General features: G+C 34.5%; 1 protein-coding gene across 2 annotated transcripts in view; it reads right to left on the bottom strand.

Annotated features, from left to right (window-relative positions):
- LOC131168379 (uncharacterized WD repeat-containing protein C2A9.03-like) overlaps positions 1–16,241 on the bottom strand; it is a 34,481-nt gene extending 18,240 nt beyond the window's left edge. The window contains exons 1-4 of one of the 2 annotated variants that reach the window (XM_058127755.1): positions 15,732–16,241; positions 14,015–14,184; positions 13,580–13,747; positions 13,395–13,481 (exon numbers count right to left, since the gene is read on the bottom strand). In XM_058127755.1, the coding sequence (XP_057983738.1) occupies positions 13,395–13,481; positions 13,580–13,747; positions 14,015–14,155 (396 nt within the window). In that variant the 5' untranslated portion in view covers positions 14,156–14,184; positions 15,732–16,241. The remainder of the gene's footprint in view (positions 1–13,394; positions 13,482–13,579; positions 13,748–14,014; positions 14,185–15,731) is intronic. The other variant, XM_058127761.1, reaches the window with a different exon arrangement.
- Positions 16,242–27,713: the final 11,472 nt, after the last annotated feature.

Below are 27,713 nucleotides of genomic sequence, written 5' to 3'. Positions count from 1 at the left end.
TTTGTGCATTGTGTGTTGAACTTTGTAGAAAACTTTTTACACTAGACTCAATTATTTTTTTATATAGATGATACTATTTATGGCTCAAACCCTTTAGCATTTGAGTTGGCAACTCCTTGGTTTCCTTTAACGCATACTCCTTTATCGTTTTTTACTTTAAAAAAAATATTTTAAAAAGGAAAAAGCATAATGAGATCAATGGGCATGCTATATCGAAGGGTCCCAATTGTATACTCTAATTGTGACTCTGGTAGAAACAACACATCCACATTTCCCTTTTCTTCCACCAATGGTTCTAAGATTCCAACTTGGTCAAGATGGTGTTCAATTTGATGCTAAGATTTGCGCCATCCCTACAAAGGACTACAATGTCATAGTTGAGTGTTGTTAGGCCATAGTTGTTCATTCTACAAAAACATGCATGTGATCCCTAGATCCTTCAAATTTATAACACTCATGTAGACTAGCCCTAATTGATCTTTAAAAGCAATGAAATTTTTCTTCTGGCCAACACAAAGGTCCAAGTTAGATAGGTTAGGTAGTTCACAATGTATGGTTTTGAGCAAATCAATTTAGGGGTTTGGGTCTTGATAAGCGCAAAGCAAAACCATTTTTCCTCTCACTACTCCACAACAATCTCATGTCTTCAAAACAGAAAATCTAGGAAACAACCAAAGGTTGATAGCTAATGGTGAGTGGCAATTATTGACGAAGATGAACCCTTCAACACAAAGAAGTTGATCTGCTGCTGAAGATTCCAATGATGCATCTATTCATCAACAACCCTTCAACACAAAGAAGTTGATCAGCTGCTGAAAATTCCAATGATGCATCTATTCATCAACACTAGTTCCCAGGACTTGGGGGATAACTAAGGTATGGTCGGGTAGGCTACCACAAAAAAATTAATGGAAGGTTAAGGTGGGAAATATCAAGTTACAATGACCCTTTGACGAGGGTGCTGTGAGAACAACAAATCTGCACCAATCATGCGAGATCAGTACAAAAGTTATGCCTCGATTGGGCTTTCAATCTGAAGTTTGAGATGAAACAATGAAGCTTTCACATTGTTCAGACTCTAGTTTCACACAAATGAGGTTATGGCGAGAATTAGGATGATACTAGTTGCGGCATCGACGAAAAAGATGCTAGTTAATTTTTGATAGACAATGGAGAAGGAGGAGATGATGATGTGTTGGCAGTGGCGAGTTAATGGTTGAGCTTTGGTACAAATTGATGCAGAATGCACCATATGGATACTAAAGAGTCTAAGAGTGCGAAGCCTAAAATTCAATTCCCAAATTTCTTCAAAATTGAAAGACCATATGCATAGAAATTTTCAAAGCAATATAAATAGCATAACCGAAACATTTACTTTCCAAAATCAAAATGACTTATATTGTCAAAACAAACTAATAAAACTAAACTAATGTGGCTTTCACGCCAAATTGGGAGAGGGTAAGTGTGTATGCACCACCATCACTTATGGGTGCACATTTCTATTAAAAAAAAAGGCTCTTGTATCTCCTTTCCACCATCTTCAACATCATTAGCTTGTTCACCATTATCTTCTTCTCCTTCCACCACCACCACCACCACCACCATCTTGAACAACGAGATGAAATCAGCAGGGGTTGAACAAATAAAATGATGGACCATTGGCAATTAAGCTAGCCTAAAACAAACCCATAATATGCGGAACTTGAATTGAGTTTAAGAATGAAATTTGATCAATATGAGTTGCATGGATAGCATAAGGAGTTCAACTGATCTTTTACATTTTTTAACGGAACTGGCTACCTCTAAAGATTGATACTTCAACAATGGGGGGAAGATTTGGTGTAAAGGACCATATTTGGATCTTAAAAAATGTGCTATTAACATAATCATATATAAAATATGTGTTTTCTTTTATATTTTTGTGTCTTTGTCCTACCACATTTCGAATTTTTAGATCTTGCATCTCAACATGTTAATCATGTATTATGTTGTATGTGTTTGTGTTTGGGCTTCACAAAATAGAACTAAACGAAATTAACCAAGAAACCCCCTTTATAAACCCTTTCCATTGTAATTTACCAAACTCTTAAATTTGCTAATTCCCTTTGACCTCTGACCTTTCGAATTTTGCCACCACCCAAACACACTTCATTTCCTCCAATATCAGTTAGCTTTAGATCCATTTTATCCAAAACAATTTGAGCTTCTAACTCCTCTTTGGAATCTCCTCCACTAGTGTCGACAAAATTCCATCCCTACTCTATATTTTATTCGCTAACCTATATTACCACAAAATAAAAACTCCCTCCACACTTTCCAATGGGGATGGATGAACATAAGATAAATCCCATATTTCATTGTAAGAGTTAGAAACATACCCATATTGCTCTCGTATTTCATCCAACAACAATCCCCGATCACAATCAAAATCGCTGTTATCACTTTCTAAATCAAAAAAATCTCCCCAATTCTTTACCTCCTTACCTTTTCTAGTCTCATTAGAACCTCCAACAATCTTCTCAACTTGAGGAACTTCCATAATACTAAAATCTCCTTTAGAATCTCTCCTTAGTATCTTTGTTGTAGATTCACTAGAATTTTCTCTCTTCGAAAATCTTTTTCATTGCAGCACCCAAACAAGCCACCTTTTAAGCATAAACCTTATTACCTTCAAATTTGTCAGAATAAATACAAAAAACATCCAATTTACCCCCAAGCCCCGCTTCTCTTTTACTCTTTTTCACACTACCTTCTAATACATATACAAAACTAGACACAAATTTAACAACATAGTCTTGAACCGATTCTAATCTTCTAATATCCTAAGCTTAGTCTAACTCTTGGTCATTTCAACTCATATACTTAATAATTATAGGCTGACTAATGTTTCTATTAATTGGATGTTGAATAAAAAATCCAATTACCAAAGGGTATTCTTCCTCCTTCTCAATACTCGTTTTCTAAGAAGTAGGAGCAATACTTTGGGCCTTTTTTATCCAAAGCCAACATAGCAGTACTAGAAACCTTAATTTTGGAATCATATGTCTTCTTATCACCAAGACCCATTTAGGAGATGCCCATTTCAGGAAAACCTTCCTTTGGATCCAAACTGAAGCTCGTATCAAAATTTCCCGAAGATTGGACCTATTCAAATAATTGGCCCAATTTAGTTAAAAATTAAATACCCCCCTTCTCAATTACTTGGGCCAAGTCCAAAATGAGAAGCATGCATCCTAGCCCAATTCTCTACTGCCTCCTTCCCAAATGCAACCCTAGCCGCCTCTCTAATCATCTCTGCTCCATCACAAACCCTAGCTTCCTTCTTGCTCCAGTCAATCAAAGCCAACTGATTTGGGATTGCCTTAGTTTCATTTAGGTACAGCTCGTATTCACACCAATGGCAGAGCTCTTGTTTCCCATCCTTCAAACCTTGCTTTATGGAATGGCCTTGACTACCACAGCCATGACTTCTGCAATTTTTACCTTCCAAGACCACTTGACTCCATGGTTTGTGTTATTAAGAGTTACCCACACCTACATTCCTAGTTTCCTCACGAAAATTCTTTGCTATCACACAGAAAACACTCATGAAGCTTCGCCAACCTTCGCCTTTTCACCCTGAGGAATAAAAACTAAAAACTTATCCCCTTTCCATCCCAACCATAACTCTAAATGCTTTCCTACCTTCATTCATTTAATCGACATCCAACACTTTGTGATACCCAATCAAACAAATCGAACCCCCCTTTGTGTGCAACTAAAAATAGATATCCATCAACAAACCATGACACCTAACCCACCTACTACAAGACATTATTCCTGACCACAAGCAAGGTCGCAAACCCTCCAACCTTATCTAATTACCTTCAATCTGGATCAATCGTCTTGGGATTAGTGGCGCAAGGACTTCCATGGCATCAAGCGCACGAGGGGGAGAAAGGAGTAGAGAGAGAGAGAGAGAGAGATTTTCACCTTTGAATCATATGTAAGCTGCAAATTCCAAGCCATATGGAGCGGCTAGACAATCCTAAACATTTTGTCCTGCCCAAACCCAAGTCACGCATTTGAAAAGCAAGCCTTTCCCAATTAAAACCTCACGCAACCCCTTCCAGTAGGGGCACGACGGGCAATAGCATCTACTCCAACACATTAACCAAAAACACAAAAGAAAAATATTATTGCTCATCATTTGACACAAAGATATGGCCATCTTACCTATACCCATATTCATAACTCGATGTAATTTGGTAGATCCACGGATTAACTACAAGCTCAATCTATCCACAAAGGATAACTATGAACATTTAGTTATGCTACAAATTGTTGACTTTATGAGTCCAATCCTGTTTTGATAATGACAAATCACTTGGTATTTGACCTATGCAATTGAGTTTGCGAACAGGCTCATGATTTAGAATGCATGAACGGTAAGCTTGATATGGAAGCCACAAGGAATCTAAAGTACATATCATTTGGTTCAATCCATGGAACTAGAAGAGTAGAAAAATGAAGATGCAAGCATCAAGTTCAAAATCTTCAATGGGAATGGGTATTTAGAATTGAATGTATTTACATATTTCATATGATTTAATTCGAAACTCAAATATATACTAGACAGACCTTAGGACTCTTGCATTTCATGAAAGATTTATTTACATTAGTTCTAGGTTGAATAAATTTTTCGAGGCAAATTTTAGAGGCCTCGTCGACGAACCTCATCGCCTTGTCGATGAACGTATGAAGGCCACTCGGCGATGAACAGTGTTGTCTCGTCGACGAAAAAATACCGAGAGCCCAAAAAGTTCAAATAGTGCTCTTGTCGACGAACTCCTGGCCTCGTCAACGAGCGAGTGTTGTACACTCATCGACGAACATACCCATTCGTTGACAAAAGTCGCGGCACAGAACGACGTTCCAGCGTAGACACGGACGTAAATATGATATTTTAAATGATCTAATGGCTAGAAATTGTTTAGATGGCAAGATTGCTTATAAACCTAAACTCTAAACCCTAGAGCACCACTTTTTGCACTTCTATTGGGAGCCTTGAACTTTTGCACATCTCTTGAGAGCATTGAACACACTCCTAAGCTCTTGCCTGCAATTCCAAAGCATTCACATCAAATCTGAGCTTGGGTTACGTTGAATTTCAAAAGGCGTTCTAGCAAATATTGTGCAAACAACTTAGGTAATGAGGTTTGGTGATCAAACAAATTGGTTGCTTATTCTCAAATATTTTTTCCTCTCACAAATTTATTCTTGAATTTTATTTTTTTTTTTGAGAGATTGATCTTGAGTTATTAATTATATATACATTTTGTGAAAGATCATTATTTGAGAGAAGTTTTTGTTAAAGTTTCAAATCTTTGAAAAACTATCAAGTTTATTATTTATTCAAAGATTTCATCTTAGCATAATTATTAGTAAAAAAAAAAATTATATCAGATTTAATATTCTAGAGAAACCTTATTAACTAAGTATTTTGATAAAGACTATATTTTTTATCTTTACTGAAAATCAATTGTCTGAGTAATTTTTGTGAAGATCATAAATCTGATTTAGATTTCTGAACTATGCCTACCATTCAAATAATTTTATAAAAATAGTATAGTTTATTAGATTGTTGGAGCATCTTTGTCCCACATATTTTATACAACGATCATTCATCACTTATTTCAAGAAATATCATTGAATATCATACTCACACATTGAGCTTCAACTTTTATCATATGAGTATATATTAGGTTTCTATTGAACTCACTAGCTTTGTGTAGAAGCATTTGAATTTTTGCAGAAATTGTAATTTTCTATTGTATTCACGGTTCGGGCTGTGAACCAGGGTTGAGGAGGAAGCTAAAACTCTTGTAAACAGCAGATTGTAAGGGAAGCTCCGTCCCAATTAAAGGAGTGAATTTTTAGTGGACTCCTTGAGTGGGTTGCTCAAGGCGAGGACGTAGGCTGGGGTAGGCCGAACCTTGTAAAAATCGTATTTGTCTTCTCTCTTCCCTTAGCTCTTTTTAATTTCCACTTGCATTTAAATTATCTGTTTATTATGTATGAGTTGAGTATTTGATAAGTTTGTGTGTAATTGGGTAAAATTGTATGCTTGACAAAGACACACATTAAATTGATTAATTGTGAAACATTAAGCTAGGTATTAAGTAGATTGCAAGTTTGTAATTGATAACTTTCAAAATTAAAACTTAAAGGACTTAATTCTTGAAAATACCCAATTCACCCCCCCTCTTGGGATAATACCGTAATTCACATTTGGTATCAGAGTCAGGTTCACATTAACCGTTATTTTTGTAAAAGATCACAATGGTACACATCAGTGTAACCCCATTCGGTGAGGGACACTCGTCCACTAGACCACCAATTTTTTGAGGGTGAAAATTACACCTACTAGAAACAAACGATGAGTATATATCTTTTAAATGTTGATTGGAAAGTGTGGAGAATAGTTTCTAAAGGAAACCATGTGCCTATGAAAGTAGTTGATAAAGTAAATGTACCTACGACTAAAGATGAGTATACTGATGATGATTGGAAATCTGTTCAAATAAATGTTACTGCTATAAACCTCCTATACTGTGCACTAGACGTTAATGAGTTTAATAGGGTAATGGCCTGTAAAACTACTAAAGAGATATGGGAAAAACTAGAAGTAACATATGAAGGCACTAAGAAAGTAAAAGATAGTAGGATAGATATGCTTCCTAGTGAATATAAGGCATTTTAAATGACTGTTGATGAGTCTATTCAATTCATGTACACTAGATTCACACACATCACGAATTCATTAAATGCTCTTGGTAAATCTTACCCTACTTATGCGTTGATCAGGAAAATCCTTAGGGGACTACCGTCAGTATGGGAAGCTAAAGCTACTGCTATAGCCGAAGAAAGGAATCTGAAACAGATGTCAGTGGATGAACTAATCGAATCGCTCATCACTTATAAGCTAGCGATAAATGAGAGGAAAAATGAGCAGAATAAAGCAAAGAGAGTTACAGCTCTTAAGGCATCATCTAGTAGCTCTAGTCAAGAAAGTGACTCAAAATCAAAAGATGACATGGCTTTGATAACAAGGAAATTCGGAAAGTTCCTGAAGAAGAATAAGAAATTTAACAGAAAATTCCGGAACTCGAAATCAAAAAGAGGAGAGTCCAACAAGAGGAGACAGAAGGAAGATCCGCCAACTTGCTACAATTGCAAAGAGGTTGGACACATCAAGTCTGAATGTCCTAAACTAATGAAAGCCTCTAAGAAAAAGAAGAAGGCTCTAAATGCATGTTGAGACACGCACAGTACAAGTAGTTCAGACACGGAGTCAAGTGATGATCTGGTAGCAAATATGTGTCTAATGGTACATGATGACCTTGAGGTGTGCTTGAAATCTTCCTCCTCAAAAGATAGATGGTATATGGACAGCGGATGTTCGCGTCATATGACTTGGGATAAAGCTAGATTCGCATCCATTACACCAAAGGACTGAGGATTTGTTACTTTTGGGGACAATGCAAAAGGAAGGATCATAGGTGTAGGTAAAGTTGGTAACAATTCATCACTCCTTATAGATGATGTTTTATTGGTTGATGGTTTAAAACATAACTTATTAAGCATAAGTCAACTGTGTGATAAAGGTTATAAAGTATCCTTTGAACATGACAAGTGCATTGTTGGACATAAAGCTGATAACAAAATTCTATTCACTGCTGAGCGTCATGAAAATGTATATACCACCAGCTTTGATAACTTAACTTCTTAACGAGTGACATGTTTCTCTGCTATGAACGAAATTAGTTGGATTTGGCATAGGAGACTAGGACACGCAAACACGGACTTAATATCTAAACTAGTTAAGGGAGACTTAGTTAAGGGATTGCCTAAGACAAAATTCGTAAAAGACAAAATCTGTGATGCATGTCAACTAGGAAAACAAGCAAGATCTAGTTTTAAGAAGAAAAAAGTAATCTCTACTACTAGGCCACTCCAAATGTTACACTTAGATTTATTTGGTGCAAACCCAATTCAGAGTTTAGGAGGAAAATCATACACATTTGTTATCGTTGATGATTATTCTAAATTTACATGGGTACTATTTTTAGGTCACAAAGATGAAGCATGTGAACAATTTATTAAATTGTGCCAGAAAATTCAAAATGAAAGGGAATACACAATCACTAAAATCAGAAGTGATAGGAGTAGAGAATTTTAAAATCAAGGTATGGAAGAATACTGTGATTCATTAGGAATATCTCATAATTTTTCAGCTCCTAGAACACCACAACAGAATGGAGTTGTTGAAAGAAATAATAAGTCTATACAAGAAATGGCCAATACTATGCTTAACAAATATAAACTACCTAAGTACTTCTGGGTCGAGGCAGTAAATACCGCCTATTATGTTCTAAATAGAGTCCTAATTAGACCATCTCTAACTAAGACTCCATATGAATTATGGAATGGGCATAGACCAAACATCTCATATTTCTATGTTTTGGCTGCAAGTGTTTTGTACTTAGAAACAATGAACATTTAGGGAAGTTTGATGTGAAATCTAATGAAAGTATTTTTCTAGGATATGCCTTAGATAGTAAAGCCTACAAGGTATATAATAAATGAACATTAACCGTTGTAGAATCCATTCACGTAGTATTTGATGAATCCAATCCATTTACTCAAAAGACTGATGAAGATGAAATTAAGATAAATAAGGAATTTGAAAAATTGTCTATTGAAAATAATTTAGATAAGAACTCTGATGTTAAGGAAACATCTTCTGAAGATAATCAAGTGGAAAAAGAGATTAATGAACCACCTAGAGAATGGAAGTACATAAAGAATCATCCTATAGATCAAATTAAAAGAGAACCATCTCGTGGAGTAACTACACGATCCTCACTTAGAAATATGATTAGTCATTTTGCTTTCTTATCACAATAAGAACCTAAAAATGTGAGTGAAGCGATTGAGGATGAAACATGGGTAATATCTATGCAAGAAGAACTAAATCAGTTTGAGAGAAATAAAGTCTGACTAGTTCCTAGACCTGAGGATAAGACAGTTATTGGAACAAAATGAATATATGAGAACAAGAAAGATGAACATGGAATAGTTGTTAGAAATAAAGCAAGACTAGTAGCTCAGGGCTACAACCACGAAGAAGGAATAGATTTTGAGGAAACCTTCGCACCTGTAGCTAGAATGGAAGTCATTCGAATGCTGTTAGCTTATGCAGCTTTTAAGGATTTCAAGCTGTATCAAATGGATATCAAAAACGCATTTTTAAATGGCTACATAAGTGAAGAAGTATATGTAGAACAACTACCAGGTTTTGAAAGTCATAAGCATCCAAATCACGTTTATAGACTAACTAACGCCTTGTATGATTTAAATCAAGCTCCTAGAGCTTGGTATGAAAGGTTAAGCGGTTTTCTACTGCATAATAGATTTATTAGAAGAAAGATAGATACAACACTCTTCATCAAATCTAAGAATGACAACAGGCTCCTAGTACAAGTCTACGTAGATGATATCATCTTTGGAGCAACAAATGAGGAGTTGTGCAATGAGTTTGCAAGTTGTATGCAAAATGAATTTGAGATGAGCATGATGGGATAACTCAACTTCTTCCTAAGACTTCAAATCAAACAAGCAAAACATGAAATCTTTATAAATCAATTGAAGTACATTAGAGACTTACTCAAAAGGTTTAATATGGAAGATGGTAAAACTCTAGGAACACCAATGAGCTCTTCCTTAAAATTAGACAAAGACAAACAAGGCATACTAGTAGATGTTAAGCTCTATCGTGGGATGATTAGCAGCTTACTATATCTGACTGCCAGCAGACCTAACATAATGTTTAGTGTATGTTTGTGCACAAGATTCAGGCTACACCTAAAGAGTCTCATTTATTAGTTGTCAAAAGAATACTTAGATACCTGATTGGAACCATTGAACTCAGATTATGGTATCTTAAGCATACCTCCTTTCAGATTTATCAGCTATTCGGATGCAGATTTTGCCGGTAGCAAAGTAGATAAAAAAAAGTACGAGTGGTACATGTCATTTCTTAGGACATTCTTTAGTATCTTGATTTTCAAAGAAAAGCAAAATTCAGTTACTCTTTCCACAGCCGAGGCAAAATATATAACAGCAGGAAGTTGTTGTGCTTAAACGCTTTACATGAAACAACAATTTATGGATTTTGGATTACACTATGACACAGTTCCTATAAGATGCGACAATACAGGTGCAATAAATCTCAAAGAATCCTACATTACATTCACGAACTAAACATATAGAAATTAGATATCATTTTTTTCGTGATCATGTGCAAAAAGGAGATGTGACTCTTGAGTTTGTATGCACAAAGGAACAATGGGCTGACATATTCACGAAACCACTTTTGGAGGATAGGTTTATCCAAATTAGATGTGAATTAGGCTGGATGCATAGTCGAGAAGTTGCCTAGAGTTTCTACATAATTAAGGGGGAGAAATTTAAATTAAAATTCACATTTGGTTAAAATTTTTCACATTTGACTAATTTGTTTTACATTTGGTACGAAACTTAACAAATGGTTACAGTATGTTAAATTTTTATGGGTACATGACACATGTTGATGCTCACATAAACTTTTGGACTTTAATGGACTGATTTGCTCATCTATGTCTATGTATATTGCAAAACTGTGTATGCTCACATTGAAATTTGATTCAACAACACAAATATACATTAGCAAGGGGAGAAGTAAATTGAGTAACACAGGGAGATATATTCCGTAGTACAATCTTGACACTTAAAGGTTACAATGTATTTTGATTACAAAGATGAGATATATTTATGTCAGAACATTTTTTATATACCTTTTTGTTGATGTCAAAAAGGGGGAGAAATTAGTAAGCAAAAATGATAAAATGATTTGTGGGAGAAGTTAGTAAGCAAAATTAAATTATGACTTTTCTTTTGTCAAAAAGAGGGAGAAGTGAGCAATTTTTTTTCCTTTAAAATAAAGGGGGAGAAGAGTATAGTACAAACGTATATACTAGCAAAAATATTGCATATTTTACAACGCGTATGAACTTCATTGTGTGTAAACTATATTGTTGTATTGCTGAATTCTAATTTATGCATTATCTTGAGGGAGCCTTGTTAAGCATAACCCCATTTTTGCTCGTGTATTTGTCATCATCAAAAAGGTAGAGATTGTTGACTTTATGAGTTCAATCCTGTTTTGATAATGACAAATCACTTGGTATTTGACCTATGCAATTGAGTTTGGGTACAGGCTCATGATTTAGAATGCACGAACGGTACGCTTGACATGGAAGCCACAAGAAATCTAAAGTACATATCATTTGACTCAATCCATGAAACTAGAAAAGTAGAAGAGTGAAGATAGAAGCATCAAGTTCAAGATCTTCAATGGGAATGGATATTTAGAATTGAATGTATTTACATATTTCATATGATTTAATTCAAAGCTCAAATATATTCTAGACAGACCTTAGGACTCATGCATTTCATGAAAGATTTATTTACATTAGTTCTAGGTTGAATAAATTTTTCGAGGCAAATTTTAGAGGCCTCGCCGACAAACCCCATGGCCTCGTCGACGAACATATGAAGGCCACTCGGCGATGAACAGTGTTGTCTCATCAACGAAAAAATACCGAAACCGAAAGCCCAAAACGTTCAGACAGTGCTCTCGTAGACGAACAAGTGTTGTACACTCGTCGACGAAGGTCGCGGAGCAGAACAACATTCCAACGCAAACACGGACGTAAATATGATATTTTAAATGATCTAATGGCCAGAAATTGTTTAGATGCCAAGATTGCTTATAAACCTAAACTCTAAACCCAAGAACACCACCTTTTGCACTTCTATTGGGAGCCTTGAACTTTTTGCACTTCTCCTTGAACTTTTGCACATCTCTTAAGAGCATTGAACACACTACTAAGCTCTTGCCTGCGATTTCAAAGCATTCACATCAAATATGAGCTTGGGTTACGTTGATTTTCAAAAGGCGTTCCAACGAATATTGTGCAAACAACTTGGGTATTGAGATTTGGTGATCAAACAAATTGGTTGCTTATTCTCAAATATTTTTTTCCTCTCACAAATTTATTCTTGAATACTTTTTTTTTTTGAGAGATTGATCTTCGAGTTATTAATTATATATACATTTTTTGAAAGATTATTTGAAAGAAGTTTTTGTTAAAGTTTCAAATCTTTGAAAAACTATCAAGTTTATTATTTATTCAAAGATTTCAAATTAGCATAATTATTGTTAAAAAAAAATTATATAAGATTTAATATTCTAAAGAAACCTTATTAACTAAGTATTTTGATAAAGACTTTATTTTTTATCTTTACTGAAAATCAATTGTCTGAGTAATTTTTGTGAAGATCATAAATCTGATTTAGATATCTGAACTATACCTGCTATTCAAATAATTTTATAAAAATAGTATAGTTGATTAGATTGTTGGAGCATCTTTGTCCCACATATTTTATATATCGATCATTCATCACTTATTTCAAGAAATATCATTGAATATCATACTCACACATTGAGCTTCAACTTTTATCATATGAGTATGTATTAGGTTCTATTCTACTCACTAGTTTGGTGTAGAAGCATTTGAGTTTTTGCAAAAATTGTAATTTTCTAATGTATACACGGTTTAGACTGTGAACCGGAGTTGAGAAGGAAGCTACACCTCTTGTAAGCAGCAGATTGTAAGGGAAGCTTCGTCCCAGTTAAAGGAGCAGATTTTTAGTGGAATCCTTGAATGGGTTGCTCAAGGCGAGGACATAGGCTGGGGTAGGCCATGGTCCATACCTCGTAAAAATCGTGTTTGTCTTCTCTCTTCCTTTAACTCTTTTTAATTTCCACTTGCATTTAAATTATCTGTTTATCGTGTATAAGTTGAGCATTTGATAAGTTTGTGTGTAATTGGGTAAAATTGTATGCTTGACAAAGATACACATTAAATTGATTAATTGTGAAACATTAAGCTAGGTATTCAGTAGATTGCAAGTTTGTCATTGATAGTTTTCAAAATTAGAACTTAAAGGACTTAATTCTTGAAAATACCCAATTCACCCCCCCTCTTAGGATAACATCGTAATTCACACAAATATATGGTGCATTGCACTTTTACCAAAATTAGGCAACTCGTGTGAAAGATCTATGATTATAATATAAATAACTAATTGTGACCAATAATAATAAACTGATAATAGATTGAACGATGCATAGGGGAGTATAAGTTTTTTGAGGCATGAGGACAAAAATTATCAATCAATCAACCAAAAAAAAAGGAAAAAATTTGTAGCCAAGAGGTAAATGGATATGCAAAATTCATTCAGCAAACCTGGAAATGAAGAATTGTTGATTTCACAGATCTTGAGTTGCGTCTAAATTCATAATACAAACCCCCTTTCTTTGTGACTTTGCATTCCTGTGTACAAAAGGTTAACAAAAGGCCATCACAAGTAAGGGTTAGATATTCTTAACATGTAAATAAATATATAAAAAATGATAAATTGGAAACTTAACCTTCTCTGATCCCTCCCCAGACTGAGGAACATTTTCATAATTCTTGTACTGTTCTAGCCTAGTTTGTCTGTACTTCTCCCTACTAATGCTTAGCCTATCCCAAGGAATACCTTGGATATCTTTCCCTTTCCTAGCTTGAGCAGAGGAAGTATCTCCCCCTCTGTTATTCTGCATGAGGCAAAAATACAATCAAACTTTTCTCAAAATTTGCTATATTCACACAATACTCCCCACTCCATAAAAAATTAATAAATAAATAGGCAAACTTCAAAACAAACAAAACAAAAGGGTGGGAAACATGGAGACAGGCACATGAAAGTAAATTGATATTTGAGGGGAAAACAAACAAGCTACAGTCTCCACGAGCCAAAATTACAATAATGGCAACTATTCTTTCTAAGCCTACATGCATAAGCTAGACAAAATATCACCAACCAAAAATTCATATTCATCAACATCAGACTCTGAACCGCCCATCTCTTTATCACAAAATTCTTCATCCATATCATCATCTACATCTTCCATATCATATTCATCTGCCATGTTATCACCGTCATCCCCTTGGTAATGGGACATTTTTTTGCAACAATTCCACACCTGCAAAACTATTAATTCAAGTAATACGTCAAGATTAAGCCCAAGAAAAAAACAATTTCAATCTCTAATACAACATTCAAAATATAAGGATAAATAAATAAATAATAAATGATATGTTAGATGCTCATAAAATTGTCACTATCATTCGCAATACTGGCACGCCCCATGCCCCCATTCCACTTAATATCAACCAATATGTCATAATGAAACAATAAAATATACACACAAACATATGTATATATGCATATGATTATATATGCACAGCCACCAAAGCAATTATTGGGACTATTGAACTTTTTAGCTGAAAAAATAAATGACGGCAACACCTTCTGCACATCCTATAGAATTGAATTTTTGTGCTAGACTAATAGTAAAGAGTATCAAATATTGAGTTTCAAGTGATATCCTAAATTGGTCCAAAATAAATTTAGATGATTTAAACTCATCCGCCTCTTCTGCATCTAAAGTTTCTTTCCTCAATTATTCACTCTACTAACACACAATGAAAAATTGAAATTTCACTATATGCACAAAGTACATATCTACTAATACATATTGGCATTCTAAATAGGTACGGTAAATGCAATACATCAAAATGTCATAAAATAATAGTCAGATTAGGAAGATATTTCAATTAATTTCTAGCGTTGAAAAATAAATATGGATAGGACTGTATGGACATTGATTCATATTGATTATTTCACTGTACTTATTCAGTGAAAAAGGCACTGATATTAAGAAAAAAAACCGAAGAAAATAAATACTCCTTCGTATTCTAGTGAACCATGGAAAAATTCACAAAACTTCTCCACCAAGTAACTTTGAGACAGTATCAAAGGGGGCATTTGTGGACTAAATCCATCTTTAAGGCGCTATATAAGCAAAACAGAGATCAAAACCAATATCATGTGACTACGTTTTTTGAGTTAGATAAAGATCACTGTATACCAAAGAAAGATAAGAGGAGTAACCAAACTCTTGAAGATTCTAGCATTTCTCTCCAACCAAATACACTGGGAGATGGCCAGAAAGGAACACTGCCTTGCCAAACCCCTTAAACAAACACTCTCCCAAAATTGCCAAACAATTTACTCCAGAGGGTCCAAGAAATGACAATGTAAGAACAAATATGAAGTAATCTCTCCACTCTTACAAAAGAAAAACACATACATCGAGCGATCAAAGTATAGACATGAATTACAAAACAAGGCAAGCTTTATTGGTTCAACAGTGATGAAAAGCAAAAGTTCAATAACATCTAAAGTAGGCTTTGAATCCTAACTTGACCATAAAAGCTACAACAAAATGAAAACAGCAGCATACAGTTGAGCTTGCACCCTGAAAGTACAAAACTGTAGCAGATAAGATCGCCACTCGCGTTTTATGCACCAGCATATGAAAAAGGAGAAAGGGGGGAAGGGAGTTAGGGTACCAAGCCTCCCTTTGTGCAGACACGGCAATATACAAATTTTTTAAATATATATATATGGAAAAAAAAAAAGGTGGGAGAAGAAACAATTAAACCCTAGGAAAACAAATGATGCTGCAGTCGGACCTTTCCGATTCAAGGAATCAAAGAAGGTCGTACGATCTGAAACTTGCGAGTTGCTTTGAATCTTCGGAGATTGATGATCGTAATGGATAGGCTAATAAAGTTCATCCGGGTGAAACGATGCACTATCGCGAAATCCCCAAGAAAGAGAGAGAGATGTAGTTGGGAAACGCTGTCTGCGTATATTGATTAATAAAGTTCATCCGGGTGAAACGATGCACTATCGCGAAATCCCCGAGAGAGAGAGAGAGAGAGAGAGAGAGAGAGGGGAAACAATGCCCTATCGCGAAATCCCCGAGAGAGAGAGAGAGAGAGAGAGAGAGAGATGTAGTTGGGAAAACGCAGTATGCGTATATTGATTTTTCCAATTGGTTGCTAAATGCCGACCTAGTAAGAAAATGGGGATGAAAAGGACGTCAAAATAATAAATAAATAAATAAATTTTAAATTTTATTGGCCTTAACCCTCGGGGTCCGCTTAATCCCCAAGAGAGAGAGAGCGAGAGATGTAGTTGGAAAAACGCAGTCTGCGTATATTGATTATCTTTATCCACGGGGTCCGCTTCCCGCTGCCGCGCGGGTTCCGTGATAACTGTCCAATCGCGGTGTAGTATTTATCAGCAACTATTTTTTTATTTTTTATTTTCATACGCCAACGTACCAAATTATTCAAGCTATTTTATCAACAACCTTTTGCTCACACGATTCTTCTCTATCCAAATCCCAAAGTTAATGTTACTGTATATATGTGCGAACTCACAAAAACATTAATTTTTAATAAAAAAAATATTTATTATTTAAATTTTATTTAATTTTTTAAAAAAGTACATTCATTAACACTTATCTTTATTTGTAAAATATAATGTAAAATACAATTAGCAAGTTAGCATTTTTGTGACAAACAATTTTTGAAATATCATGAGAGGTTATTGTGTTTTTTTATCAAATCTCACGAGAGATTAACATCTTTTATCCTTATTTTTTAATTAATAATGTATAGTCTATTTATTTTTAAAAAAATTCACTATTAATTTACTAAATTTAAATAATCATATAAATTAAATAGTTAAGTTTTTTTTATAGTATCTTTCAGATGATTTCTTGTGAAATTTTTTATGATATTTATGTCCTTTTGATAAAGTTTTGATTTTTTCATACCCGTATTGAGTACAAAAATCTCCTAATTCATCTTTATTTCTTTTGAATTCACTTTTCATTGGAGATTGTATTTTTAACTCATTACAAAATTTTAATCCTTCATAATTTATAATATTAATAAATTGTTCATACATAATTGTTTGGTAATTTGTTCCTAATATATCTTTAATACTATATCTAACTCTCTGTGCAAATAATTTTGGTAATCCTCCTATGAATTTTTCTTTGTTTGAGGATGCCTCCAAATCCAACATCAGAAGCATCTGTTTCTACTATCATAAAGGCTTTAGGATCTGGAAGACTAAGGCAAGGAAGAGTTTTGACTAAAGTTTTGATTTTAATGATAATTTGAGTACATTCATCATTTCAAGCTGGAGGATTCTTTTTAAGTCTTTTAAATAATGGTTCGAATAAAATTTTGATGTTTGGAATAAAATCTGCAACATAGTTGAGACATCCCAAAAAATTTTGAAATTGATTTTTATTAGTAATTTCATTTGAGAATTTATCAGCGAATTCAATAGATCTTTGTATTGGGGTGATCTTGTTTTGATAAATTTGATGACCAAGAAATCTGATATTGGTTTGAAACAATTTAATTTTGGGTTTAGAAACAACCAAACCATTTTTCTTTACAATATTGTAAAAAATATTAAGATGTTTAAAATGTTGACTAATTGACTCAGAGTATATAAGGACATCGTCAATGTATATAATGGTAAAGTTTGTATAATTATTAAAAATTTCATTCATAATATTTTGAAATTCGGGGCATTTTTAAGTCCAAAAGGCATTACATTCCATTCGTAATGACTAAATGGTACTGTAAAAGCAGTTTTGTACTTATCCTCTTCAGCAATATGTATTTGCCAAAATCCAGATTTCATATCAAATTTTGAATATATTGAAGCAGTATTAAATCTATTGAGTAAATCTCTTTTATTTGGTATTGGATACATAATCCATTGCAAAGTTTTATTTAAAGGTTTGTAATTTGATAATCTCTTCTCCATATTCTATCCCTCTCTTCTGTAAGTCATTTCTCTTGTGTAAAATATTTAATAAAGCTTTCAATAAAAGTGTGTATTTGGGTTTAAATCATTTCTTAAGTATGTTCTGCACTTGCCGAATTCGATCGATCTTGTGCATCAGAAAAACTGCTTTAATTAGTATTTATTCATTTCTCAAGATTGCTCAAGGGTTGTCAGTCAAGCCTAACTCGGCTAGTTATTCTGACATAATAGCACGTCCCTCCAGCAGACTATTAGTCATCCCTTAAATCTGAGAAAGCTTATTGTTTAACAAATATATGATGATTATGTCTTTTGCTTGCCAATTGTTTAAACTTTCCTTGTTCTAAGAAGGATTTGGGCGCGTTATTAAACCATGTAATAACGCGCCTGGAGTTTTGATTTTTTCATACCCGTATTGAGTACAAAAATCTCCTAATTCACCTTTATTTCTTTTGAATTTACTTTTTATTAGAGATTGTATTTTTAACTCATTACAAAGTTTTAATCCTTCATAATTTATAATATTAATAAATTGTTCATACGTAATTGTTTGGTAATTTGTTCCTAATATATCTTAAATACTATATCTAACTCTATGTGCAAATAATTTTGGTAATTCTCCTATGAATTTTTCTCTCCAAAATCCACTTCTTCCATTTGGTCTAGTTAAAACTTTTGCAAGAAATGTATCTTTATACCATGAAAAATCTAATAATTTTGAACAAGTTAAGTTGACTAATGTGATACTATTTTTTCTATCATATTATCCAATTCTCCTACGAAAGCTTTTAGTATTGTCCAAATTAATGCTGAAACAATATCACTAACTTTAGTTTGTTGACCATTTTCTTCTTTAATTTTGACTGCCCCAAAAATTCCATCTTTCTCGTTTTAAGAAAGATAATTATCCCATCAAAATCTTAATGATCCATTAAATCCTTAAACTAACAATCTAGCTATTGTAGCTTCTCCGGTTCTTTCATTATTAAATTTGTATTAAGTAGCTGCCAAGGTCATTTTTTGTACTAACCTAATAGCTTGATATTCAGTAAAACCTTCAAGATTCCACTCATGTAAAGAGTTTCCACTGAAACTTCTTTCTTCTTTTATAGGTTAATCTTCAAATAATAAGTTTGAAAATGTTGATTTTTTATAATAAGTTCTAAAACTTTTATTTTTCCAATAATTATTGTTTATTTTATTAATTTAAAAATCACATTATTCTCTAAAGCTTCTTTCCAAGTTATGAATAACTTTTCATTTTGTTAGGGTATTTGTATTATTTTTCTTAAGAAATTCTTCATTTTTTCTTGTAATTTGATCTTCTTTAGATTCAAAACTAAATTTAATATCAGTTATTAAGAAACGTTTGAATAAAGGATCTTGTTTTTAACTTTACATCATTCTCCTTTTTCAAAGGTACTATTGATCTTAACTTCTGGCATTCCTTCTAAAATATTTTCAATTCTTGTTGATTTGTTTGCAATTGATTGAAGCATTTTATTTGCATAATTATTTTGACTAACTAATTGATCAAAATCATTATTAACATTTTTAACTTCTTTGAAGGGTGATGCAATTACTTTTATTCCCTTATATGCAATTTTGAAAGAATCTTTTGGCGGATGTGTTAAAGATACGTAATCATTATATAATAACTTCCATGTATTATTATGAATAACATTTACAGTTTGTCTATCTTTTAAATATTTGAAGAATAAAATATCTTTCTAAGTTTTTTGCATATTTTCTAACCATTATTCTCTTATTTTCTCTATTTCTTCTTTATTATATTTCTCAAAAAATTTATCTCGATTCTTTTGTTTGAGTTTATGTTTATAATCTTCCCTAAAAACTTCAATATTTGGTTCAAACTTTTTACTTATGGTTAATAAATTTTTCCTTTGACATTTTTCTTTTAAGGCTTCTCTCTATTCTTCATCAAAAGCTTGAGACATTGTTGGTGAATTAGATTATTCGGAATAATAACTTTGAGGAATTTCTAGTTCAAAATTGATTCCTTTAAGTTTATAATAATTATTAGGTTCAGTATAAACACTTGAAATATTTTTTCTTCCTAAATCTTTTGTTATTCTTGAACTTGGTTGTCCTACACTTCTACTTTTTGTTAATAGTGATTGAAAATTTATTTTGAATGAAATTTATATTTACTGCTGCTTAGGTTTCCGTTGTGTATAACAGGCATATTCCCGTTACCCACAGGTTTGGGTTGACTTTGTTATGTTTTAAGTTAATGATATCTAATATGCTTGATTATGTAGCAAATTAGGCAGGTTGTTACACTCGGGCTATGTATATAGGCAAGTCTCAAAGAATAGGGAAGGTTACCCGCCCATACAAGTAGCTTCCCTCTGCTCTGACATCAAACTAAAAATAACAGGGCACTCGCCATTCTCAGTAAGCTCTTGGCAGAAGGTTTTACGTGGGCACATATATATACATATGATTAAATTATTATATTATTCATCTTATCATATCACATTCCACATAAACAATATTGTCCACATAGGACTAGACCACACAAAACTAGTCCACACAATACAAACATCAGCACATGGTCCACACAGGACTGGTCCACAGAGGACAAACATCAGGACATGGCCCACACAGGACTGGTCCACACAAAACAAACATCAACACATGGTCCACACAAGACAAACACAAACCACCGGTACAAATCAATTATCCTTGAGTAGAGGTAAGACTTTTTATACCGAATTTGGTCCTACTGTAATTATAGGAAATGATATTCGCATGAAAATACTAAAGTTTAGTACTGGGAGTTTTCATTTTCAATGTATTGATTAGGAAATCCTACGGGCGTGAGACCATAATTTATAGGGGCCTTTCTCAGTAGCTAGGTAAGGGAATAAACTAAAGCAGTTATTTTCCATGCAAATTATTATTATGTATGAGTAAATTTATTTTCAGAAAAGCATGTATTATATCTGTATATTACAAAGGAGATGCACGTTTGGGAAAATACTGTTATTATATTGAAATGTATATATATGTATGAGATGCCAGAAATTATGACTTTTAGAATACAATGTATGACTTTATACAGCAAATGTATGGTATGAATATTATTTTACATGAAATGTATTACGATATGACTTTGTTACGAATGAAACATGTTTTCAGGAATATGAAATATTATAGTACAAATGATGTTGAAAATACATGATAATTGATTTATTTTCAGAATGATATATATGAAATGTTCGACGTGAGGCTGTATTTATGAAATGTTCGCCACGAGGCCATATTTATGAAATGTTCGGTGCGAGACCGTATTTATGAAATGATTTTCAGCGCGAGACCGTATTTATGAAATGATGAAAAATGCTATAATATCATGTATTATATGTTATCAAAACCCGGATGTTAGTTTAGTTTAGCTCAGGAGCACGGTACCGTAGCTTATAGATCAGATATCTATGATCAAATTGGTGCTAACCACCCCACGAGGGGGTAGGAGATGGATAGTCGATGTGGCTTTCAGTAGAGTGTGGATGTCCACCTGGCAATCCGAACCAGGGTGTGGCGGGCTCATCGTACTTACAGACATTTTTGACTCAGCAGTGGTCGGCCAGCCATTGTCGGGTCCCACCTTTGGGCTACACAACACGTCATAGGGGGTAATACATGACATCAACTAACTATTCATCCTGGTATGTTTTCAGTATTATCAGTTATAACAGATATTTTATGAACGATATGATTTATTAGCAAATATGAAAGTATATGATGATTCAGTATATTATGATGAATGTTTACAGATATATGAAATGTACTGCATTTGTATAATTGTATTAAATGTTCATGTTGAGTTTTATTATTCTTGAGTTTTATTGCACAATTTATGAATTTTTTGTCACAGGAAAAGTCCCGGGAACCAAAACCGATACCTGTTCATATTTCGTGCATAATTTTTCCGTTTCGAGCTCAGATCAAAACGATTCAAATTTCTGAAGAAAGAGGAAATGATTATCTACAACTTTGATGTTTCGAGTTTTGTAAGAAACGGGCTCTAGAAAGGTCAAATTTGGCGATGAATAGAGAATGAAAGCAATGAAGAAAAAAAAAAGAAAATAATAATAATAAATGCTTTGATGTGACCCGGCCATGTTCTCTCAATGGGTCAAGTTAGCTGGACGCTGGGTCGTAGGGCAGCAAAAGCCTCCCATACTTAAATCCTTTTTTTCCCGCAAGTCCCCTGTGCTCCCCCGGCACCACTCTTCTCCTTCCCTAAACTCTCTCCCTCTCTTCTTCAATTCTTTCTCCTTTCTCATAACTCTCTCCCTCTTAGTGTCTCTCGTTTCTCTCCCTCTCTTTCAATCTCAGACCCTACTCTCTTCCCTATCCCTTATTCCCTCCTCTCTCTCAACTTCCCTTTCCCCTGCCGATCTCCATTCTAGGCCAGCACTCCCCGCCACTTCAACAGCAACCTGATCCGGCCACTCCTCTGTTCCTACATAGCCACCTTCCCCTGATTCCCTCACCCTCTCGGTTACTCCCTCTCCACAGCATCCCTCAGCCTTGCAGCAGCTCGTGAGTATCCATAAGCTCCACAGCAGCCGCAAAAACACTAGCAGGCCGAGTGTATCTTCTAGAAGCCCAGCACAACCGAGAGCAGAACAAAGCCACCAAAACTCCACGGCTAGCCTCTGCAACCGAAGCCTACACGTCCAGAAGCTTTTACCTGAAGCCCACACAACTCCAGCCGTGGCAGCCCCCTGCTGCCAGCACCAGCACCAGCGCAGACCCGAGCCACCACTCTCATCCATGGCAGCAGTCATCTCTCTCTCTCTCTCTCTCTCTTCTTATGTCTTTTTTTTAGTTAACTATTATGTTATTTTTTTTTAGTTTATAAAGTAGTTGATGTTGTTCTCTCTCTTTTGTTTTATTTATTTATTTGTTCATTAATGGATTATTAATATGATTTTAGTTTGTTTTCTTTAGTATTTAATTTTTTTTATTTAAATTATTTGCTTAATCAGATTAAGTTTGGGTTAGTTCTAAAATAAATAAATAAAAAATAAATAAAAAAAAGTGTGTTCTTGTTTTGAAGTTTTTTCCAAAAATCAAGTCTTTTTTGTTGAAACTCGGTTTAGTTAGGATCGTTTTGATTAAAGATCGTGTTTTTATTATTTTTTTCGTTATCATTAAGTGTTACATTTTTGGTTGTGCTTTCATTTAGATTGTAGTTGTGGTTCGAGTTATGTGTTCGTGTTAAAAGTTCAATTTCTATTGCGCATGTGTGTGTGTTTGATTGAGTTTCCATTCCCACCCACGTGTTTTAATTCCTTATTCAAAGTTGCTATTTTAATTAAGCGTGTTTCAGTATTTCCTTAAGTGAACTAGGGTTTCCAATTTTGCTATTAAATTCCATGTATGCCAATTTTTAGGGTTTAGTTTGTGTGTCATTTAATTTGTCAAAGGTAAAATTGAACAACCTTGAAAACTCTGAATCTAAACAAAGTTCAGTGCATTTTTTTTATTTTCGATTGGACAAAAGTAAAATTTGAGATTAAAACGCATTCCCTGAGGAGACGATCTAGCCCTTGGGCTTAATATTACACGACGTAACTCCTATACTTGGGATAGCTTCCAAGCTGCTCATTTTTCGAGTAAGTCACCACACAGTTGTATTTAGTTTATTTTCCCTTACTGAGAAGTGTCTCACCCCTGAACATTAAATGATTTTCAGGAAACCCAAAAAGACCGGCGGGTCAAGGCCGCCGTTGAGTAAGTTAAGCTTCCCTACTATAACGGTAAGCGTTGGTATTAGGTGTATTATGTATATTACGATTTTCAAAATGTAATTTATATTTACTACTACTTAGGTTTCCGCTGTAATTGACAGGTGTCCCCGTTACCTACGGGTTCGGGTTAACTTTTATATTTATTATATTTCATTTTATATTAAGATTTTTGAGGTCGTTACATAAAGGGTCGGGTCGTTACATTAAACTTTAATAAAAACCCTACTATAATTAATTCCCCTTACCTAGTTTTCCTAAATTACACCTGCGGAAACCCCGATATGTCGCCTGCGGCACTCACCCAAACACTAATTCAAAAACTTGAGTGTATCAACCCAAACCTCAATAAAATGCTATTGTATTATTCCCTAGGTCCTTTATACTCTATATCATTGATGAAACTTAAGAATACCCTACTTACCCTAGTTTTGGAGTGGTTTCCAAGTACTCCAAACCGAGATTCTACTCCGCCTAAGTAGTAGAGAATCTCCCTAGGATCAATGTGGTAGCTTCTGATCGTCGAATCGGGGAGAAACAGAGCAAAAATCTTAGAGAGAAGGTGGGAGGACTGTTTCCTAGAGAGAGAAATAGAAGAAGAACAAATTTCTTCGCTGAAAATGTGATTTTCACATATTTATAGGTGGCTAGCCACATGGCCTCGTTGACGAGACATATGGATTCGTCGAGGAACCCAAGAAGACCGTTCGTCGATGGGACCAAGAGTTCGTTGACGAATTTCATAATACCTGGAACCTCTCTCAGTAAATATTTGTCGACGAGACTATATAGGTCGTTCATCGACGAGTAAAACTACCTCGTCGACGAGTCCCTGCTTAATGCCCTTTTAATTTTTCTCTTCCCTTTCGTTTATTCTCCCACTCCCTTTATTCATTTTTATTTTTCCCTATTCCATTTATTATTTTAATAGTTACAATTTTCCAAATCGTTACACCATTAGATGAATATACTTCTATTTAGAAAAAAAAAAAAAATCGGTCTTATACGCATGTTAAAAAAATGTATGTCCTCGGCAAATTCATGTGATGTATTCTAAAATTATTGTTAAGTATCTAACATCTCTAGATAAATAAAAAAAATAGCTTTTAAAAAAATTAGAAATTAACCTATAGGCCTAGAAGTACAGTCCAAATAATAAATTTTAAATTTATTTAAAATTTAAAAACTCATTGACACTTAAATAAAAAAAAACAATAATCAAAATTTTAGGTAGAAATTCATGATTTAAAAATTATAATAAATCTAATAATTTTTTTTGTACTTTATAAAATAAAAAAAAAATGAAAAAGTAACTGATTAATTTTTTTATCTATAATGTTATGTTAATATTAAAATTTAATACTTATCGTAATTTTAAGTAGAGTACTTGTGTTTTTTTTTAAGATTTTTCATGTCACTATATTTATATGTTGTTGTAATAATATCTCACATCAATCTTTGTAATTTATAATTTTTAAACAAAATATTAAATTCTATAAATAACTTTCGATATTTACACTTTAATATTTGTAAATTAAATTAGAACAATATATTAGTAATTTATTTCAAATATGTATAATTTATTAAAATTTATAAAAATATTTTACACAAGTATTATTCACATACAATCACATGCATTGTGTCACGAACCCCCAAAATGGGACTCAAGTAAAGGCCGTGTGGCACTCGTTGAGAGCTCTCCCTCGACAAGTCAGCCAACTCTCACACGTTCAAGCCTGCAAGCACAAGCACCAGGTGAGTCTCAATACTCAAGGAAAGCAAGGAACAATAGGATTTCACATGGGCAATATATTCTTATACATCAAATAAGACTATAACAATCAGAGACATCATAATCCAAGGCAACAAAACACCACAATGAAAAGAACTACTTATATTATTCATCTACAAGAGAATTACCATACAAGCGATAACACAGATATTCATATATTCATTCTAAATCCCTGAAGAATACAATTATAGTAGTATCTCACTCCCCCTTTTCCCCATTACATTGTCACACCCTAACATCCTCCCCCACTCAATTTATCGACGTCCTCATCGATGTGTTGTAGACGGCCTTCTCACTCTTCTGATGTCGATGTAGATGTCGTTGACTACGAATTTCTAAAATCTTCAATCTTCTGTATGGCATACTGAAGGTTGTCTTCTGTTTCCCAACTATTCTCTTCTTCCCCCAGTCCTAACCACTGAACCAGAAATTGTTATTGTTGATGACCTTCTAGATTGACGACTCTGTCTGCAATGATCTCCTGGACTTCTTTGGTGACAGGATGCCTTCTGGAAATTGTTGATCTCCTTAATTTTTGTCGGTGCGGATCTGCTTCATCTGTGTGGAATGGCTTTAAATTGCTTACATGAAACACGAGATGGACTGGACGTCAGTGGCTTTTCATCCACTCGGGTTGCTCAAGCCGATAAGATGCATGTCCCACCTTTTCGATTACTCTGATTAGACCTTCGTAACGACGTAACAGCCTTTTATCCTTGCCACGAAGAAAGCGAAATGTCTCCAGCGGCACTTTTACAAGAACCAGATCTCCAGCTTCAAATTATTGTGGTCGTCTCCCTTTGTCGGCCCATTTCTTCATGCGCTTTGATGCTTTTTCTAACTGAGCTCGGGTGACTTCGATGTTTTGCAACCAATTTTTCGTGAATTGGTAGGCTTTTGGGCAATTTCCTTTGTATGGACCATCCAGAGTGTGTGGAAGAGTCGGTTGTTGACCTGTCACAATCTCAAAAGGGCTTTTATTAGTTGCAGAAGATTTTATAGAGTTAAAACAGAATTTTGCCGTGTCCAGTAAAGTAACCCAATTCTTCTTATTGGAGTGAACAAAATGTCGCAAGTATTCTTCCAGCATCCCATTAAAACGTTCAGTTTGACCATCTGTCTGTGGGTGATAGCTCGTGGAAAGATTAAGGTTTGAACCCATCAAGCGAAAGAGTTCACCCCAAAATCCCCCCGTGAATCTAACATCCCTATCACTAATTAAGCTTTCTGGAACACCCCAATATTTCACCACATGCTTGAAGAATAACTGAGCTGTCTTCTCTGCTGAACACAGCTTCGAGACTGGTACGAAAGTTGCATACTTTGAGAACCGGTCAATCACCACCAAAATTGTGTCAAACTCCTATACTTTTGGCAACAAGGAAATGAAATCCAACGAGACACTCTCCCATGGCCTAGCAGGAACTAGCAATGGCTCCAATAAACCTGAGGTCTTCTTCTTTCTACCTTGTCTTGTTGACAGATCAAGCACGTTTTAGTATAACTCATCACATCATCTTGCATATTCGGCCAATAGTACCCTTGTGTAATCAAAGCATGAGTTCTTCGCCATCCCGGATGACCAGCCCACAACGTATCATGACACTCTTTCAGTAAGGTTTTCCTCAAGTTTCCAGCTTTAGGCACATAGACTCTCATGCCTTTAGTCATTACCAGTCCATCTTCTACCCAGAATTGTCGTGTCTTCCCTTCGTCTATTAGTTTGCTTAGTGACTGCGTCTGCTGGCCTGTACTTAAATGTTCCTTGATAAGATTCTTCAAAGGTAGCGCCACCCTACTAGTTGATAGATGACTGATGATTTTCAATGTTGCCAATTCAGTTTTTCTACTTAAAGCGTCGGCCACTTCATTCGTCGTCCCCACTTTATATTCAAAAGCAAAATCAAGTTCAACTAGCTTCTCCTGCCAACAGGCTTGTTTTGACGTTAGTCCAGGTTGTGACAAAAAATGAGTAACTGCTACATTATCGGTTTTTACCACCAATTTGGACCCCAAGAGATAGTGCCTCCACACCCGAAGACAGTGTACCACTACGAGAAGCTCCTTTTCTTGTGTTGTATAGTTCCGTTCGGCACCCGACAATTTTCTACTTTCAAAAGCAACTGGATGCCCTTCCTGCAAGAGAACTCCCCCTAATGCAAAGTCTGAGGCATCTACTTGCACTTCAAACAGTTTTGTCACATCAGGAAAGATTAGCACAGGATCTCCTACAATCT

Source organism: Malania oleifera, chromosome 1, assembly GCF_029873635.1.
Source record: "Malania oleifera isolate guangnan ecotype guangnan chromosome 1, ASM2987363v1, whole genome shotgun sequence".
NCBI lineage: Eukaryota > Viridiplantae > Streptophyta > Magnoliopsida > Santalales > Ximeniaceae > Malania > Malania oleifera.
The sequence above is the reverse complement of the archived record's forward strand: the minus strand, read 5'-3'. Positions and strand labels throughout refer to the sequence as shown.